Source organism: Hyaena hyaena, unplaced genomic scaffold, assembly GCF_003009895.1.
Source record: "Hyaena hyaena isolate Hyena2069 unplaced genomic scaffold, ASM300989v1 scaffold_40, whole genome shotgun sequence".
Lineage (NCBI taxonomy): Eukaryota > Metazoa > Chordata > Mammalia > Carnivora > Hyaenidae > Hyaena > Hyaena hyaena.
The window spans coordinates 4,355,571-4,372,661 of NW_024080672.1; the positions used below are offsets into that span (position 1 = coordinate 4,355,571).

Here is a 17,091-nt window from a genome sequence, read left to right on the forward strand (position 1 = left end):
TCTGCCCACTCGCACACTCTCTTTAAAAATAAAAATTAAAAAAGTTAATGTTTAAAAAACAAAATAAACAGAGCAGATAGTCAGAGGCACACTCCAAGTGTCACTACATCACTCTCCTACCACTACCTATCCATCTTCCCTGTCCAGTTTCAATATAAAACCTAGAGTAACAGTTAAGAAAAATCCATAAAGCTGCTGAGGAAACTGGTACTTGAAGAATTTTTCACAAAACCAATCATTCCCCAAATAAAGTTTATTTTGAGAAGAATACAACATGGTCATATGAACTTAAATTGGGCATATCTAGCAATATTAATGAGTCAAATTCTATTACAAGTGAGGTCACAGTTCATGTCTGGTTATTCCCACGAGTGGAAAGGCGTAAAAGTGTAGCCAAACCAAAGGCAGATACTTAAAAACAACCATAACCTGTTATAGGCTTTCATTTTGTGCTTGTGTCTATTTAGATGAAAACTGATGTAAATTCACATATCAAGAAATATGCTGCCCGAATAATCACAATTCGTTTTGCTTTGCCCGCTCTACCAGAGATAGCATTGCCAGGAATGTCTATAGAAGGTGGTACCATATGACAAGGTCTCTCTCCTTCCTAACGAACACAGCATAAGGCTTTCTATATTGTGGTTTATAACTCTTCCAGGTTGAGGAAAATAGTAGTGACAATTTAAAAGATTTTTACATATAGGTGATTTCATCAGAAAAAGGTTATATGTTCTTCCCGAGAACTTTATGTTTAGTGGGAGAAATGTCAACAGATAAGTGGCAAAAATAGCCTGTACATGATATAATAACTGTTTGAAATTCTCTAAAAACAAAAACAAAAACAAAAAACCTAGAGGTAAATAAGCATGAAAGGCCTAAGACACACAAGCCTGGACCTTCTCACAGCTCAGGGTTTTTGAGGCAATTCAGTGCTAACCCCAAGATTATTCAATGAAACCAGAGCCATTCATAGATTAGGGGTAGAATCAACAGCCAGTTCACCATCTTCAAAGGATAAAGACCCAAAGACACAAAATGGAGTTAGTTGACTGCTTTGAGAGCAAAGCGATCGGTCCAAGGAGTTCAAAGGCAAGATTTACTTTTTCAATAGGAGAGGGCAATACAAAGATACTGAACTTGGGGACTGTGATTTGTTTGCACAAGTTGGCTGTTGACCTCTGCAGAACAATCCATCTCTTTGAAGGATAATGTCCTCCTTTTTTAAGGCACATTAAGATCCACCAGAGTTTTTCACAGGGCTCAGAGCAATGAAAATCAAAGACAATGATGCACTTGAGATCACTGTGCAAGTGATAAAGAACTATTATGGAGATTTGGGAGCTTTTACCAATTTCAGGTAAAATTATAAAATCTTCCATTTTTTGACCCAAGACAGATTTCTATGCAATAGTAGCAGCTGTGGGTCCACGTCATTGTTTTGATGAGCAGAAATGGGAAATTTTCTATTGGCTTTCTAATTTCTTTCATGACACAATGTTATTGTAGTATAATACATCAGTAATAGATTGTATTCATTAATCAACCAGGAAGGGTAATCTGCTAGACTTAAACACTGACTAGATACAACTCTCTACCTCAGCAACAACATTTTGACACGTTATTACAAAACACCAGACACATAAATAATTTGTCCTATTTCTCATTATAGGTTATTAGTCACTAGGAACCAAGCTTTATATAACTTAAGCCCTGGGCAGAATGTTTCAGTGTACACATATTTATAAGTTATTAACTTCGTTATTCACTTTGGCATCACACATCTCCTCAGTAGAGCAGTAACTGTTAACAAGCCCAAACCAACGACCCTTTTCCTCCTTTCCTCAAGCAGAGACTCAAAGGCAGTTACAGACACACTGTTTCAATATAACATGAAAATAGTAAGCCTTGGGCTATTGCAAAAGGTTTCTCAAATGTCAGTATCTAACTTGGAGAAAATGGAGGCAAATAGAAATAGAGGGTGCTGATTTGTGTCATAACTTGGTTTTAACGTTGGGTGTGCTTCCTGCTGCAATATTTTAAAATTGCAAGTAAGAAAGTAAAACATAAGGCTTCATATGTGAAAGTGGAAGATAGTCCAGCAGTCTCCTATTCAAAGACAAATTAATTTTTTCTTCCCAGTAAGTCACCAGAAAGAAATGGGCACTTAGGAATCCTAAGGGGTTCTTCAAATAATATTCAGAAAAACATATAAAAAAACAAAAACAAAAAAACAGAACAAGAAAATAAGACTTTCTTTCAAAATGTTGCCCTATCTTTAAGGATGGATGCCATATCAAATGGGCAGATGTATCTTTATAACTCATCATGTTTATATGTAAATTCTCTGGCAGATATAAATCCATCTTTGTCTTCATCTTCTTTATCAAAAATATCTTCCACCAAAACATCATGATGACTTTCATTCACCACTGCGCCATGCTTTTCAAACTCCTTCTTTAAATATACTTTAACCTACAAAATAATGGGTCTCATTAATAATTCTAAACATAAGATACCCACATCAAGCCAGTTAATATCACAGAGTGGATTGGTAGTTTATTTGATTACATGTAACAATGACCAACCAACTACTTTACAGTATATCATTAGATGTATTTCTGATGACAGTAAAGGAATTATGAGGAATTTTCTTCTCCTTAAAAATTTTGGCTATACTGCTACAGTTACAGACACAGAATATTGCTCAGAGGCAGAAATAAGGTTTCTATCATCCACTGGGGCTCCCGGGTGGCTCAGTTGGTTACACGGCCCAGTCTTATTTTGTCTCAGGTCATAATCTCAAAGTTCCTAGAATTAAGCACAGAGTGGGGCTCTGTATTGACAGCTCAGAGACTGGTTGGGATTCTTTCTCTCCCTCCCTCTCTCTGCCTCTCCCCCACTCTCTCTCTTTCTCTCAAAATAAATAAATAAACTTTAAAAAAGAAAAAGAAAAAGTAAAGCACCAAGTGAAAGGATACATTCTGTTCTTTTTTTTTAATTTTTAAAAAAATTTTTTTAATGTTTTATTTGTTTCTAGGAGAGAGAGAGAGACAGCGTGAGCAGGGGAGGGTCAGAGAGAGAGGGAGTCACAGACTCTGAAACAGGCTGCAGGCTCCGGGCTGGCTGTCAGCACAGAGCCCGAGGCAGGGCTCGAACCCACGAAACCGTGAGATCATGACCTAAGCGAAAGTTGGACGCTTAACCGACTAAGCCACCCAGGCGCCCCGGATACGTTCTGCTCTTAATCTTAGTCTAAATAAAGCCAACCATTTGAAAAACTAGTCTTTCATGCCATTGAATTATCCAGATCTCTGACAAGGGTCAGAATTCCAGGTATTTCTCTTAAAATCAGATTAAATAATGGCATTAAAAATTTATTTAAAATTTTTTTGAAATTTTATTTTTTAATTCCAGTATAATTAATATACAGTGTTACACTAATTTCTGATGTATAATACAGTGAGTGATTCAACAATTCTGTACATTACTCAGAGCTCATCATGATAAGTGTGCTCTTAATCCCCTTCACCTATTTCACCCATCCCCCCCACCTGCCTCTTCTCTCCTAATGGCATTTTTTAATTTAAGTAAGTGTCTGGTAATAGTCCATGCTGTGGATCTGGCTATGATCATGCCTCATGACCTCCCAATCTCAGAAATTAAAGCAAAATCCAGCCTGATGAGTGCCTACACTAAAAATTTCCACTCTCATTCAGAAATTTAAAGATATAAACAAAATACTGTTCCTAATTACCCACTGGATTTACCATAATGCAGTTTAACCTGTATTTTCATTTTTAATCAGATCTCTATTACTCCTTCGGTTAGATCAGTAATTTCAAATCCTCCTTCTTCCCCCTGTCGTCAATATACAAACATATGACATATTTATTTTTAAGATTAAGGAGATTTATTGCAGTTGTTTAAAAAAAAAAAGGATGATAAAGCTATGTAGATTAATGTAGAATATGTCTCTAGGATATACTGTGAGAATAAAGCAAGACGCCAAATAGTATGTATATCATGCTATTTTTTGGTAAGTAAAGGGGAATAGGAATATGTATTCATGTTTGCTTATATTTGCATAAAGAAACACTGGAAAGATACATTAGAAACTAATAAAACTGGGTGCGGAAGGCGGTAGATCACATAGTAAGAGAGGATATGGGTGGGAGAGAGACTTCTTAATAAACACCTTTTTCAACTGGATTGATTTTTTTTTAAACCATGTGAATGTGTTGCATATTTAAGGGTTTTTAAATGAAAGGTTATTAAAATTTAGCTTGGAGAGAAAAAAGTCCTATGATTGGTAATATTATAAGGTGTTATAAATTTAGTAGCTGTAGATCATGACCCTATGAGTTCACAATAACTTCACTTATTTAAGACAATCATTTCCTGGCCATTAGAATGAAATTGATCAAAACATAAAAAGGGACTTGATTTCTGACCAGCCAAGCCACAATGGAGAAAATGGGACAAGAAAAAAGACTGAGTAGGTATCTACCTCCAATTCTTTCCCTACAGCAGCCAGGCTGAGACAGGTATGTGTAAAAATGACTGCGAAAGCCTAAATAAATTATAGAGAGAAAACTTCTTCCTTTCTCCTTACTCAAACACCCGAACTAAGAGGGGGCTGGGAAAGGTCAACAGCTCTAGAAAATCCAGACCAGAGTCTCCTTTCTCCAGATGCTACCCAGAACAAAAGAACCCAGCATGTGGGCTGTTTGCTGCTAATTGCTAGGAAATTACAACAAAGTGTAACAGCCAGTTTACAGTTATAAACAGAAAACATCAACTGGAGATATTTCTCAGGAAGTGGATGTTTCTTATACAGCAACTCCAAAATGGGAATTGTCTTAGCAAAATGGATCTTTCAAAAATTCAGAAGAAGGCAAGATAGACCTTAAGCATGGAGGGGAGGGGGGAGGGGGAAGCAAAAGAACGAATGGTGTTTTTTAAGTCTCAATATATCTCTCTCCGAAATAATGATTTCCTATTTTTTAAAAAGCCAATATTCAAAAAGCATCAGTATAAGAAAACTTATAAATAATATTTTATCTGAACAAAAATAAATTTTCTTAAAAAAAATTTTTTTTAATAGGTGAGAAGAAACAAACAGAGTAAGAGGAAGGAAAGATCACCTCAGCTTTAGAGAGTTTCCAGTCATCATTAAGATCCATTTCTTGGAATGACTCATGAGATCTTGGTCCATTTCGAATCTCTAAGAGATCAATGTTGAATATCAGTGTACTCTCTGGGGGAATTTTACCTGACATGAAAAGAGAGGGGAGGTTAAGTTTTATTTAAACAATCCCAAAGTTTTTGATGACAGAAAATGTATGACACTGAACAAAATATTCTTTTGATTGAATTAAATGAAGAGCCTTTCTAATATTATCACCTATGATGTAAATTACTTATAACTATGTTTTAAACAAATAGAATAAAGAAACAATAATCCAAACTAGTAGATCCAAGGCAGTCTGTTTGGCTTTGCAATTACAAACTGTTTTGGGCAAACAAACACACACATATACATACAGATGTGCCTAATGGCCTGGTATTAAATTTCAAATATAATTAAGATATTATATATTACATGTCAAGAATGACTTAAAGGGCTGTAGATAATTTAGAGTTAATTATAGTACAAGTGATATACTAACTTTGGGGGGGGGGCGGTTCACAAAAGTCCTGACCTAGGTATACATATAGAACCGCCATTTCTACCACTAGGAGGCAGTATCTAACTGAGAGAGATCTAGTGTCCTACTAGCTGGTATTAAAGCTTAACCTTGCCCCTCTTTAAGCCTATTTTCTCATCTATAAAATGCAGAAATATGTTGGGAGGATGAAGGAAGATAAAGCCATGCAAAATATTTAGCATTCTGCTTCATAAATAGTAAGCTCTCAATGTATTACTAAGATACAATTCTCTTATAAGGTTTAAAAACAATACAGAAATGTTCAACAATTTCGGCGTTAGGAAACACCTGTTAGGAAACACCTCCTCTGATATAGAATATATTCTGAAGAAATTTCATGAGAGAGAAGAAATTAAAACAAATTTTTGAGGAGGGAGATAAAAATCTTTATAAAAAAAATGAAAAGAGGGGCGCCTGGGTGGCTCAGTCGGTTAAGTGTCCAACTTTGGCTCAGGCCATGATCTCACGGTTCATGGGTTTGAGCCCCGTATCGGGCTCTATGCTGACAGCTAGCTCAGAGCCTGGAGCCTGCTTCAGATTCTGTATCTCCCTCTCTCTCTGACCCTCCCCGGCTCACACTGTCTCTCTCTCTCTCTCTCAGAAATAAATTAAAAAAAAAATTTTTTTTTTAATGAAAAGAGCTTTATGAAGTCCCAGAAGATACTCTCTGGAATGGGCACCCTACTACGCTGTTGGTGGGAATGTAAACTGGTGCAGCCCCTCTGGAAAACAGTATGGAGTCTCCTCAAAAAGTTAACAATAGAACTCCCCTATGACCCAGCAATAGCACTGCTATGAATTTACCCAAGGGATACAGGAGTGCTGATGCATAGGGGCACATGTACCCCAACGTTCATAGTAGCACTCTCCACAATAGCCAAAACATGGAAAGAGCCTAAGTGTCCATCAACAGACGAATGGATCAAGAAGATGTGGTTTATCTATAAGATGGAATACTACATGGCAATGAGAAAAATGAAATCTGGCCATATGTAGCAACATGGATGGACCTTGAGGGTGTTATGCTGAGCGAAATAAGTCAGGCAGAGAAAGACAAATACCATATGATTGCACGTATAGGAGGATTAGGAGGAACTTAACGGAGGACCATGGGGGAGAAGAAGGGGGGAAATAGTGGGGGAGAGGGAGAGAGGCAAACCATGAAAGACTCTTGAATGCCGAGAACAAACTGAGGACTGATGGATGTGGGGGGGAGGGGGGAGATGGGCATGGAGGAAGGCACTTGTAAGGTTGAGCACTGGGTGTTATATGGAAACCAACGTGACAATAAACTACTTGTAAAAAAAACAAAAAATATATAAAAAATTAAAAAAGAGCTATCTTTTTGGGAAGGGTTTAAACCACAAAAAAAAAAAAAGATACTCTCTGGGCAGAATGAACAATTTTTTTTTCAGTTTGTTTCTTTATAACCATATTTAACATAAAGGTCTGGGTAAACGTTATAAATATTTCTTAGTCCCCCCCACCCAAATCCCACATATTTCCATGAAAGAGCATTTGCTAAGTATTAAAGAGAACAAAACTTACACTCTGTGCCCAAGCTTACCATTCCAGATCTAGACAGAGAAGGGGCATGCACTAGGTCGTTGATAACACTGGGGTGTTTCCAAAGGAGGCATGCAAACGTGGTACCAAATGACTACAAAATTAGTATTAAATACATATTAGCAGAATTAGTTTCATGGCTCTCAGTTTGGAGGAAATGGCTCATATTTAGAACTTTACTTGTTATAAAGTAAAATTGAGCTAAATATAATACGGAGTAAGAGCATTGGACTAATTTCACATGTATATTAAAGGCAACGCAATAGAGATCATCAGGAAAGTGAAAGAATACATTTGAACATCAGAGAAACATTTCCTAGATACTTGATTTTCTTCTCTAAAGAGATGATTACCATAAGAATTGAATTTGCTTAGTAAATTCCATTCTATGCATGAGATTCAAATAGCAAGTTCCATTTTAGAATATAATGTTACCTGTAAGGCATTTACTTTCTTCTCAGGAAACTGGGGGAAGGATTCTCACTTTGTAACTGGTTATGTTTAGACCCAAGGATACTGTGAAGTCTGCTATTTCTACAGTATCAGAGTGGTTCCCTGTCTAGTTCTGTTGACTACTTAATAATTTTTTCTTCATTATGTAACACATGACCATTGTAGAAAATTTGGAAGAGACAGAACCAGAAATAAAAATAATTCCGACCCATCCATTATTATCATTCTTAATTATTTCCTTGTGATTCACTCCGTATGTGCGTATATACTTTTTTTCTAACACTTACTGTTGGATATAGTACAGCTTTATTTTCCACTTTTATATATAACATTATCTTACACATTTGGATATAATTTTTTAATCTTTGAAATGCCATTTTTAATAACTGGGCCATATTTTATTTAGCTAAATCCTTTTCATTATACATTGAAATTGGTTTCAACATTTTTGCTATTAGAAACAATGTAGTGGGGCACCTGAGTGGCTCAGTCCATTAAGCTTCTGACTTTGGCTCAGGTCATGAATGTGCATGGTGAGTTTGAGCCCCACAAACACTTTGGATCCTCTGTCCCTCTCTCTCTGTCCCTTCACTACTTGTATGCTATCTCTCTCAAAAATAAACATTTTAAAACAATGTAATAATGGACATCCCTGTCCATAAATCTTTCTCCTGAAAGCTGATTATTCCCTTAGGTTAAATTAGAAAGGAAATATATCCTGTGCAGGAAACGTCATCTGGCCTCTTGCAAATAGCCCTTTGGAAAGCTGCACGGCCCCCCACTCAAACAGCAGGTGTACATGCCTGGAACACACCAGCACAAAGTCTCCTGGAATCTGCTAGCCCATTTGCTTCTATTTTATTAAACTCATTTCATGAATCATTAAATATGATTCATTTATAAAACCTGTCGCTCCATCAGGTTTTATAAATGAATCATAAGAAAGTTATAAAACAACTTTAACACAAGAATGAAAACTCTCCCCCCCCCAAAAAAAGCTTTGTTACAGAAAACTTCAGTTGTGAATTCCCTGCAGCCCATATCTAAACCTCATTTAATACGTGAATAGTCTACATTTCACATGTTCAACTCATCAAAACACTTATGTGGAATAATCTTTCTTTTTGCATTGTTAAAATAAATTGGTGAGTTTCAGCTGGGGAGGATGAAAACATTCTGGAAGTGCAGAGTGGTGATGCTTGTATAAAAGAGTGTGAATGCTCGTAATGCCACTGAATTGTACAGTTAAAAATGGTTAAAATCTAAGGGTGCCTGAGTGGCTCAGTTGGTTAAGCGGCAGACTTCGGCTCAGGTCATGATCTCATGGTTTGTGGGTTTGAACCTTGGGCTCAGAGCCTGGAGCCTGCTTCAGATTCTGCGTCTCCCTCTCCCTCTGCCCCTCCCCCACTCACAGTTTCTCTGTCTCTCAAAAAAGAAATAAAAACTTTAAAATTTTTTTTAACACGGTTAAAATAGGAACCATTATTTTGTGAGTATCGTGCCATAATTTATTTAAAATCATTCTTTTGGTATATGGTAGTAAATTGTTAATGATAGAGTTGAAGCTTCCAAAACTTTTTATCAGTAGTTCAGCTGACCATTAAAATAGAATGGCTTTAATTTGGCCATCTCAAATGATAATCAAGACACAATCATACTTCAAAAAGACATCTTCTATTTACCTTTGGGGAAAAAAATACATAGTAGTTAACTCTGACTTCTGTCTCCTAACCCAGAGAAGAATTTCAGTGCTATAGTAAAAATGTGAAATTGTTATTACCTTTTCCTTCTTTTCCATAGCCCAGGGCGGGAGGAATGATGAGCTTTCTCTTCTCTCCTACACACATTCCCTTCAAGCCCTGATCCCAACCTTTGAGAGCCTCCAGGATGCCCAAGGTAAACCAAATAGGCTGACCATTGTTATGTTTGTGACTACAATAGAAAGAAAACATATTAGGACTCTTTAGTGACTTTATTTTTTTTATTGATGTGGCGTATTTTATTCCACTGATAAGTGATTCAATTTGGGAATGAACAAAAACAGCTATATGCGTACACACAAAACCAAATCAATTTTGTAATGATTTAATTACTGCCTATATTTCTTGATGCAAATTTCACACAATCGACTTAAGTAGAGAAGAGGAGAGGGAATAATAAAAACAGTTAATGATTATTTGAGATTTACTGTGTACCAGGTATTACCCCAAATTCTTTGCCTCTTTTAACTCTGACAGTGATCATATGAGGTAAGTACCATCATTTCCCCATTGTACAGAGGAAGAAACTGAGGTTAAATGTGCCAGTAGTTGATCTAACTCCAAAGTTCAAGGTCTTAACCACAGCAATGCTGTCCCGGGAACGTCATTCCGGGCAGCAGAGGGAGGAAATCATGGAAAATGAGTGAGTTTGGGAAGAAAGCGGAGAAGCTAAGGAGAATTTACTGCCAAGACATGTGGGTCCACACCCACATGGACATTGGAGAGTCAGGAGCACAGCATCTTCTAGGCTGCCTATAAACCCTACTGATATACAGTCTGGTGGTGGCTCTGACAGGTAGAAAAGGCTGCTCGTCAAGCTGAACCCCACCTAGATAGATGCTGCCCGCAGGTATTTTCTGTGGGGTTGTGCAGGGAAACCTGAGGGGCTGGGGGGTGGGGGGTGGCCCCTCAAGGACTCAGAAGGAAATGGTCAAAATACCCTGGCTTATGACCTGGAGAGAGGCCAGCCTAAGAAATCCAGCCTGCCAAGCTGCTGGGGGGCCTGAAGGCTGAGCAGTACCTGAGCCCCAGTTTGCTCCTTTTTTGGTACGTACGGAAAGTATTCTCAAGGATATCTTATAGGTGAGAATGAGAAATCACCCTACTAGGTTTCATGGGCACCATGGTTAGTTACTAAATCTAGGTAAAGGACAGAACTTCCTCTTTTCTTAATTTTACCCCCAGGACTAAAGAAACAAATTGCCAACTGTACAACACTTAGGAAGGCTAGAAAAGAATAAAGAAGGAAGAAAACAGTCTGCCACCCACTGACGACTACAATATTGGTACATTTCTTGTCAAAGTTAAAGGATTTAAGCTATTTACCACACGGGTTATTATTCTAGAAATGGCAAACTTGCTTTAATGATCCATCAAATGGATCATTTGATGGTACTTCATAAAACTCAGGGTTAGCAGTTTCTGACCATTTACACTGAGGCTGCATGACAATAGTCCCCTCATCAAGTACTAGAACTTTATTTAGTTATCTTTTTAATGTTTATTTATTTTGAGAGAGGGAGAGACATAGTACCAGTAGGGGGAGGGGCTGAGAGACAGGGAGACCCCAGTGGGAGCGGGAGAGAGGGCAGAGAGCTTAGAGGGTCTTAGAATCCGAAGCAGGCTCTGAGCTGTCATTAACACAGAGTCCAACGTGGGGCCATAACCCATGAACCCACTAGATCATGACCTGAGCTGAAGTCAGACGTTTAACCAACTGAGCCACCCAGGGGTCCCCCACCTTTTTTAATGGGTACTAGAACTTTGGTAGCAAACTGCTAAATAATGTTGTCTGGCTCCCACCAAAGTCCAACACATTTTTCATTCTGAGACCTGAAGGAAATCAGGCTGTATCTAAAAGAGTTCAGACTAAAAATAAAGATGTAATTGAAGATTTTAAATGCAAATCTTAATGTTGTTTAACATCCACTGTGGCACTGGCCTTGTCCATAAGAAAATAGAGCTGTTGAGAATTCTGTGGCAGGCCACTGCTTCGGAAATTTTTGCAAAGAGTTCAGAGAAGAGTGCCATTCATTTCTCTAAAACCAGACAGACCAGGTCTGAATGCTCAATAAAGGTAATTCATCTGAAAACGAGGTCTAGGATAGGCCACAAAGCTTTGCTACTTTAGTTCATGCCATTTTCTCTACCTGGAATGTCCTCCCTGCCCCCTTTCTCCACCTGGAAGGAACCCTGAACCCATCTTTCAAGGCCCATCTCAATTATGATCTCTGGGAAGTCTTACTCTTTCCCCATCTCTCAGAGCATAGTTAATTCCGGGCTTTGTTATGCTTTGCAAACACTTCGAACACTCTGGACTACATAGCATGAGTTATTTACCTGTGGTCCTCCTCCCTGTAGATGATGTACTGCTGGAGGACAGTAGCTCACTCTTAGTCACCTTTGCATCCTCAAGGCCTGACTTGTGATCGCTCATTACGCTCATTAAGGGTATGTTAGATGGACAGATAAATGAATGGACAAGGAAGGAGAAGACAAAATATTTTAATCTCCCTAGTCTCAAGCACAGGGCCTAACATAAAAGAAATGCTCAATAAATACTTTTGGAATGGAATGAAGAGAATCAATGCCTAATTAGAAATCATTACACTTGTAAAACTTCTCCATGTTGCAAATTCTTTGTTCTATGGAAAAGACATAACAATAGTGTGACCACCTGAAAATCATTCACTATAGTTATTGGATTAATCTTTCATGGCCATACCCATAGCCATCAACGAAATCTTTGAATTTCTAGAAAGAAATAATGAAACAAATCATGGTAGTGCGCCTTGACCGAAATGTCACTTGTACGAACAAAAATTAAATAGATCAATGGGCTAGCATTAGCATATCCTACAACAAGCAAATAAATGATTGTGTAATCGGCTCATGAAGTCCCTGCGAAACCACCTACACCATATTAAAAATGGAATTGAGTCATTTTCCCACGGGAATGGAGTTTGAGAAATGAAACTCCTTTACGGTTTTTTTTCCCTACTCATTGCCTAATCACACACCTAGATATTTCTGCAGTATTTCAAAGATTCTAGTTCTAATTTTTATAATAAAAATTAACCTCTTTATCCTTACCACACGTTTCCAATAAGAACTTCAAAGACGCCGTTATATACGGTCGTCTTTAAACAATTTCCTTTCCCAAAGAAGGAAAGAACAGATTTCAGTTTTTCAAAAGAGAAGTAAAACGTGATACAGGCTACCTTTCCTGTCGGAGAGCTCGCATAGGTGGATGGGTTCTTCACTATCTGCGGGGTGCAATTACTTACGTGGAGTGAAATAAGGAGCCATCCTTTTCTAAGTAGCCTTCATAGTGGACCAACATCAAATCTCCTCCTTTGGTCTTGCGATGGCAGATGAACGGCTTCTGGAGCACTTCAATCTTCACTTCTGGTTCAGGGATCAGAGCCCCACTCAAAGAAGTGACCAGCAACGTCAGCACCGCGTTCCACAAAAAAAGCCTCATGCTGCTGGAGCAGGAAAGAAGTTCCTACAAAAACAGAGAGAGGGCCCCGGACCTCATAGAACTAAGACAGTACTTGAAAGTTTAAAGACAACGGCCTCTGGCAAGTTCATGACTGCCGCTTCCTAGCAGACGTGGCACACTTACTACGACAACTTTCCCACGTAATTCGAACCCACCTCTAAGGAGTTAAACTCCAGACCCGGGCCTGACTGGCTCTCACAGGTTGGCTCTCGGGAAGGACGGCTCCCCATTGGCTAGCAGTGCAGTCCGCCGGAGCCTCTCAAGCCAATGATGCTGCAATAATTACAGCTGGGCGGAGCCAGGCCCGGGTCAGGCTGCTAACCACACGGAGCGGTCCTAGAGCTCTGCGGATTAAAGAATTCCACAACCTCGGATTTTGGGAGATCCCTGGCGAGCGCCGCTAACCGGAAACTCCTCCGACAGATTTACATCTGTGAAGTACCCTGGCTGAGCTTGCTGGAAAGAGTCCCGGGGCTAAGTGAAAGGGTAGCTGTTATCCGGAATGTCTCATTTACTCTTGCAGACGTTGAGAGGTCACCCCCCCCCCCGCCCCCAGGATTCCACAGTCCTGCTATTGTTTTTATTATAATTTACAGTATAAACGATAAAGGCTTAAATATTTCTGTAGGGTTCGCAAAGCGCATTACCGTGCGTAAACCTCACTACACTGCCAGTAAGGCAGGTTCTTTAATCCCATTTAAATGATTAAGTGTATCTGGGCTAGGAAAGGTTAAGTGTCCTGCTTAAAATTGTTCAGCCCCAAAGCATTTGAGCTCCGCCTTCGAACCAGGTCTTCTGATTCATTCTACAACATCGCATAGCGTTATGGCTGCTAACAGTTTATTGCTTAGGTAGTGACTTTAATGTAGAGGGTCAATAATAGCTTCCGTAGACGATAAGGACGAGCAGACCTCCATTTTAAAAAAATGTTTTATTTATTTCTGGGAGAGAGAGAGCGAGCGAGCGAGCAGGGGAGGGTTAGAGAGAGAGGGAGATACAGAATCTGAAACAGGCTCCAGGCTCTGAGCTGGCTGTCAGCATACAGCCCAACGCGGGGCTTGAACCCACGAACCGTGAGATCATGACCTGAGCCGAAGTCGGACACTTCACCGACTGAGCCACCCAGGCGCCCCCAGACCTCCACTTTATAGAAGAAATAGTAATCACAGTTATGAGTTACACCGGCTTTACATTTTTCGCTTTATTTCAAAAGCAACACATGATCGTTAGAGTCGATTGGGAAAAAACTGGAAAGCACGAAAATAGGTTTTCTGGTTAAAATAAAGGAGCCGAATTAAATGCGAATTACGATAAACAACGAATCCGTTGTTCTGTATTTTTGCTAAATCTGGCAATCTTACGCGAAAGAAAAAGAGGGGGGAAAAAAAGATCGCCTGTAGCGCCACCATCTACAAATAATCATCTTAACATTTTGGTTTATGCTTCTGTGATATATGCTTAAAATAATTTGGATCAGATTGTGCACTTTCTTTCGTAACTTGCTCTTTCCACTTAATCTGTTGTTACTATTTCCTATCGTCAAACATCCGTAGCACAGTACTTTCTCACACTTTAAAATGCTTAGGAATCCTCTAGAGAATCTGTTAAAATGCAGATTTCGACTCTGGAGGCCTGGGCTTGCCATGAGATCCTGCGATTTTGACAAGCTCCTAGGTGGTGCCAAATTTGCTGTCCATGGACCACACTTCCAAGAGCGAGGCCTTAGAGTTTAAACAACATGTTTACTACCTACACTGTATACTATCGTGAAATTTCCGTCAACTCCGTACGCTCTAGTGCTGGCTACCTCAATTTTGTGGGATCAATTAGCCTTGAAATAAGAATTGGACCCTGGGGCTAGAACGCAGGAGGTACCCTAAGGGGCCACACTGACCCCCAAACATCGAGAGGTGGGACCGGCCCCAACTACGGTACCATTAACAGTCTGGACTGTGTCCCACTCTGGTCTCATGGGTCGCCCTTTTTTCCGAAGCAGCGCCTACTCTCAAGCCCACTTCCCAGGACTCAATTTCCCTGCCTGCAGTGCCCGCTGCGTCAGACGCGCCGCCGCCGCCGCCAAACCCCGGAGTGGATCTTGGGAACGTGCGTGCGAGCGGCGCAGTAGGCATGCGCGATCGGACCCCGGGCCCGGCGGGTCGAGGATTCGGGTAGCGCGCTGTGGCGCCGCCTGCGACCGGCTCCCTCGCTCTAGCGGCACCTTGGAGGCTGCCGCCAGTCCTCGGGCCCACCCAGTGCCTTCGCCTCCTTGTGGACAGCGCGCCGGCTCCGCCGCACAGGGCCCCCGGCCGGCCGCGTCCTCACGTGCCGAGGCCGCCGCAGTGACCCCGCCCCCGGGCCGAGGATGTGAGGCTGGCCGGGTGTCCCCGCACCGGGCCCGGGCGCCGGGAGTCGGCGGCTCGGCAGCTCTGGGCGATGGCCCTGCTGCCGGTGCTCCTCGCCTCTTGGGGCCTGGGGCAGTGAGGGGACCGGCGGGCGAAGGGAAACGGCCGCGGCGCGGCGGGGGCCGAGGGGCCGCGGGCGACATGGAGGGGGTGCTGTACAAGTGGACCAACTATCTGAGCGGTGAGTGAGGGGCGCGCCGGGCGCCGGGTCCTTTGTTTGAGCGGCGGGAGGGCGGCGTCGGACGCGCGTCCTGGGGGTCGGGGTCACTGCCCCTCCTGAAAGCAGAGAGGCCTGCACGGGCCGGGGATACGTCCCCAAAGCTGTCCTCACGGGTCCGTGTCACCCATGCCGTAAGGACACAGCCTGCCGCTGGGGCTGGGTGAGATCCGTGGCTGCCCTTCCACTTCAAGGGAAGCGACAAAATACTGAGGTTTGGGGTGACTGGAAAGGCTCGACGCCCTCCGTGTCAGCGGGAAGGAGGCGCCGACTCCGCAGTGGGGTCTTCTAGGAGCCTGTCGAATTCCGGCGAAGGAGCAGGTCTCACCTGGCCTGCGGATAGGTTGGAAGGTTTCCAGGGAATGCCAGAGGTGACTTGGAATTCCAGAGGTGAAAGGTCCTTTTTCAGACCAAGTCCCCGGTGCAGACACTTTCCCTTTGTCACTTTCGGAGTCCTCGGCGTGCGGCTCAAGATACTATAATTCCGTCTCTGCAGTCCCAGAGCTCCACAGTACGTGCACGATTTTTGCTTTTCTCCCTGGGCGTTCTTTTGGTTTTACAGACTCAGAAATGCCCACGAAATGAAACCGTGGCAACTGTTTGTGGCACGGCTGGGCAGGATGGCTTAAAAATAGTACCCCGCCCCCTTTCCAATGTGTGGAAGTGCGTTACTTCATATCGTGTGAGGTCATAACGATTCTCCAACTGTGAATATGATCCAGAACAAGAATTTTTTTTTCATTCGTGCAGCCAATATTTAGTAAAAGCCTTCTGCATGCTCGCAGCTGTGTTAGGCACCATTTTAGAATTAAACTTTATTATGGAGAATGAGCTGGGCGCTTTTAATTTTCATAGCAGTGTATTTGAAGTAGCCTCAGTATCTCTTATAGTTGGGGAGATATATTTTCCCATCCTTTGATAGAACAGGACAGTTTTTAAAAACTTTTTTAAATGTTTATTTTTGAGAGACAGAGCTCAAGCAGGGGAGGGGCAGAGAGAGAGAAAGAGAGAGACACAGAATCCACAGCAGGCTCCAGGCTCAGCTGTCAGCACAGAGCCCGATGCGTGGCTCAAACTTATGAACTGTGAGATCATGACCTGAGTCGAAGTTGGCCGCTCAACCAACTGAGCCACCCAGGCGCCCCAGGACAGGAAAATTATTTGAATATTTTAGCGTCGTCATGCTCTAGGGTAGTTTAAGGACTGATGTCTCTGGGAGGATCAGTTGGAATAGTGACTTTGATGATGTTACACAGTACAGCCAAAAGTACACCTGTTGGCTGTACCCAAAATCTCTTCCTTTTGCAGACTGTGGTTAGAAGTGAGTTGTTTATTTTTCTTATATTCATTAGTGAAGACAGAGCGAAGAAAGGGGCTTTAGAAGGCCTGGCCTTTGGTTTTGAAGACTTTCTTTGATGTCAGATGATTAAATTAGGTGTGGGTAACTTATGGCTGGGCTTTGGTGAATGTCCGAGGC

General features: G+C 41.3%; 3 protein-coding genes across 5 annotated transcripts in view; 1 reads left to right on the forward strand and 2 right to left on the reverse strand.

Moving 5' to 3' along the window:
• Positions 1-235: 235 nt before the first annotated feature.
• FKBP14 (FKBP prolyl isomerase 14) lies at positions 236-13,126 on the reverse strand. Of its 2 annotated transcripts, none has more exons than XM_039229849.1 (4): positions 12,778-13,126; positions 9,511-9,662; positions 5,148-5,275; positions 236-2,475 (listed from the first exon to the last, which is right to left on the reverse strand). In XM_039229849.1, the coding sequence occupies exons 1-4, from the start codon at positions 12,972-12,974 to the stop codon at positions 2,317-2,319; spliced, it is 636 nt and encodes a 211-aa protein (XP_039085780.1). In that variant the 5' UTR covers positions 12,975-13,126; the 3' UTR covers positions 236-2,316. The 2 variants fall into 2 exon arrangements, with proteins under 2 accessions (XP_039085780.1, XP_039085781.1); XM_039229850.1 differs by lacking the exon at positions 236-2,475 and adding an exon at positions 3,734-3,861.
• A 1,874-nt stretch (positions 13,127-15,000) lies between these two features.
• On the reverse strand, positions 15,001-15,540 carry LOC120230334 (skin secretory protein xP2-like). Its single transcript, XM_039229903.1, has one exon. The coding sequence runs from the start codon at positions 15,538-15,540 to the stop codon at positions 15,001-15,003; it is 540 nt and encodes a 179-aa protein (XP_039085834.1).
• Positions 15,152-17,091, forward strand: part of PLEKHA8 (pleckstrin homology domain containing A8) — a 56,791-nt gene continuing 54,851 nt past the window's right edge. For both annotated transcript variants that reach the window (XR_005527973.1, XM_039229875.1), the window contains exon 1: positions 15,152-15,578. Coding sequence is in view for 1 of the 2 variants with exons in the window: in XM_039229875.1 (XP_039085806.1) it covers positions 15,539-15,578 (40 nt within the window). In the remaining variant the exon portion in view is untranslated. The remainder of the gene's footprint in view (positions 15,579-17,091) is intronic.

Excerpts from the sequence above, each read along its gene's own strand:
- LOC120230334 (XM_039229903.1), bottom strand. The coding sequence starts at position 15,540 with ATGTCGCCCGCGGCCCCTCGGCCCCCGCCGCGCCGCGGCCGTTTCCCT.
- FKBP14 (XM_039229849.1), bottom strand. The coding sequence starts at position 12,974 with ATGAGGCTTTTTTTGTGGAACGCGGTGCTGACGTTGCTGGTCACTTCT. Across the intron at positions 9,663-12,777 it reads GGCTCCTTATTTCACTCCAC|TCACAAACATAACAATGGTC; the intron begins GTAAGTAATTGC and ends TTTCTATTGTAG. Across the intron at positions 2,476-5,147 it reads GGAAACTCTCTAAAGCTGAG|GTTAAAGTATATTTAAAGAA; the intron begins GTGATCTTTCCT and ends ATTATTTTGTAG.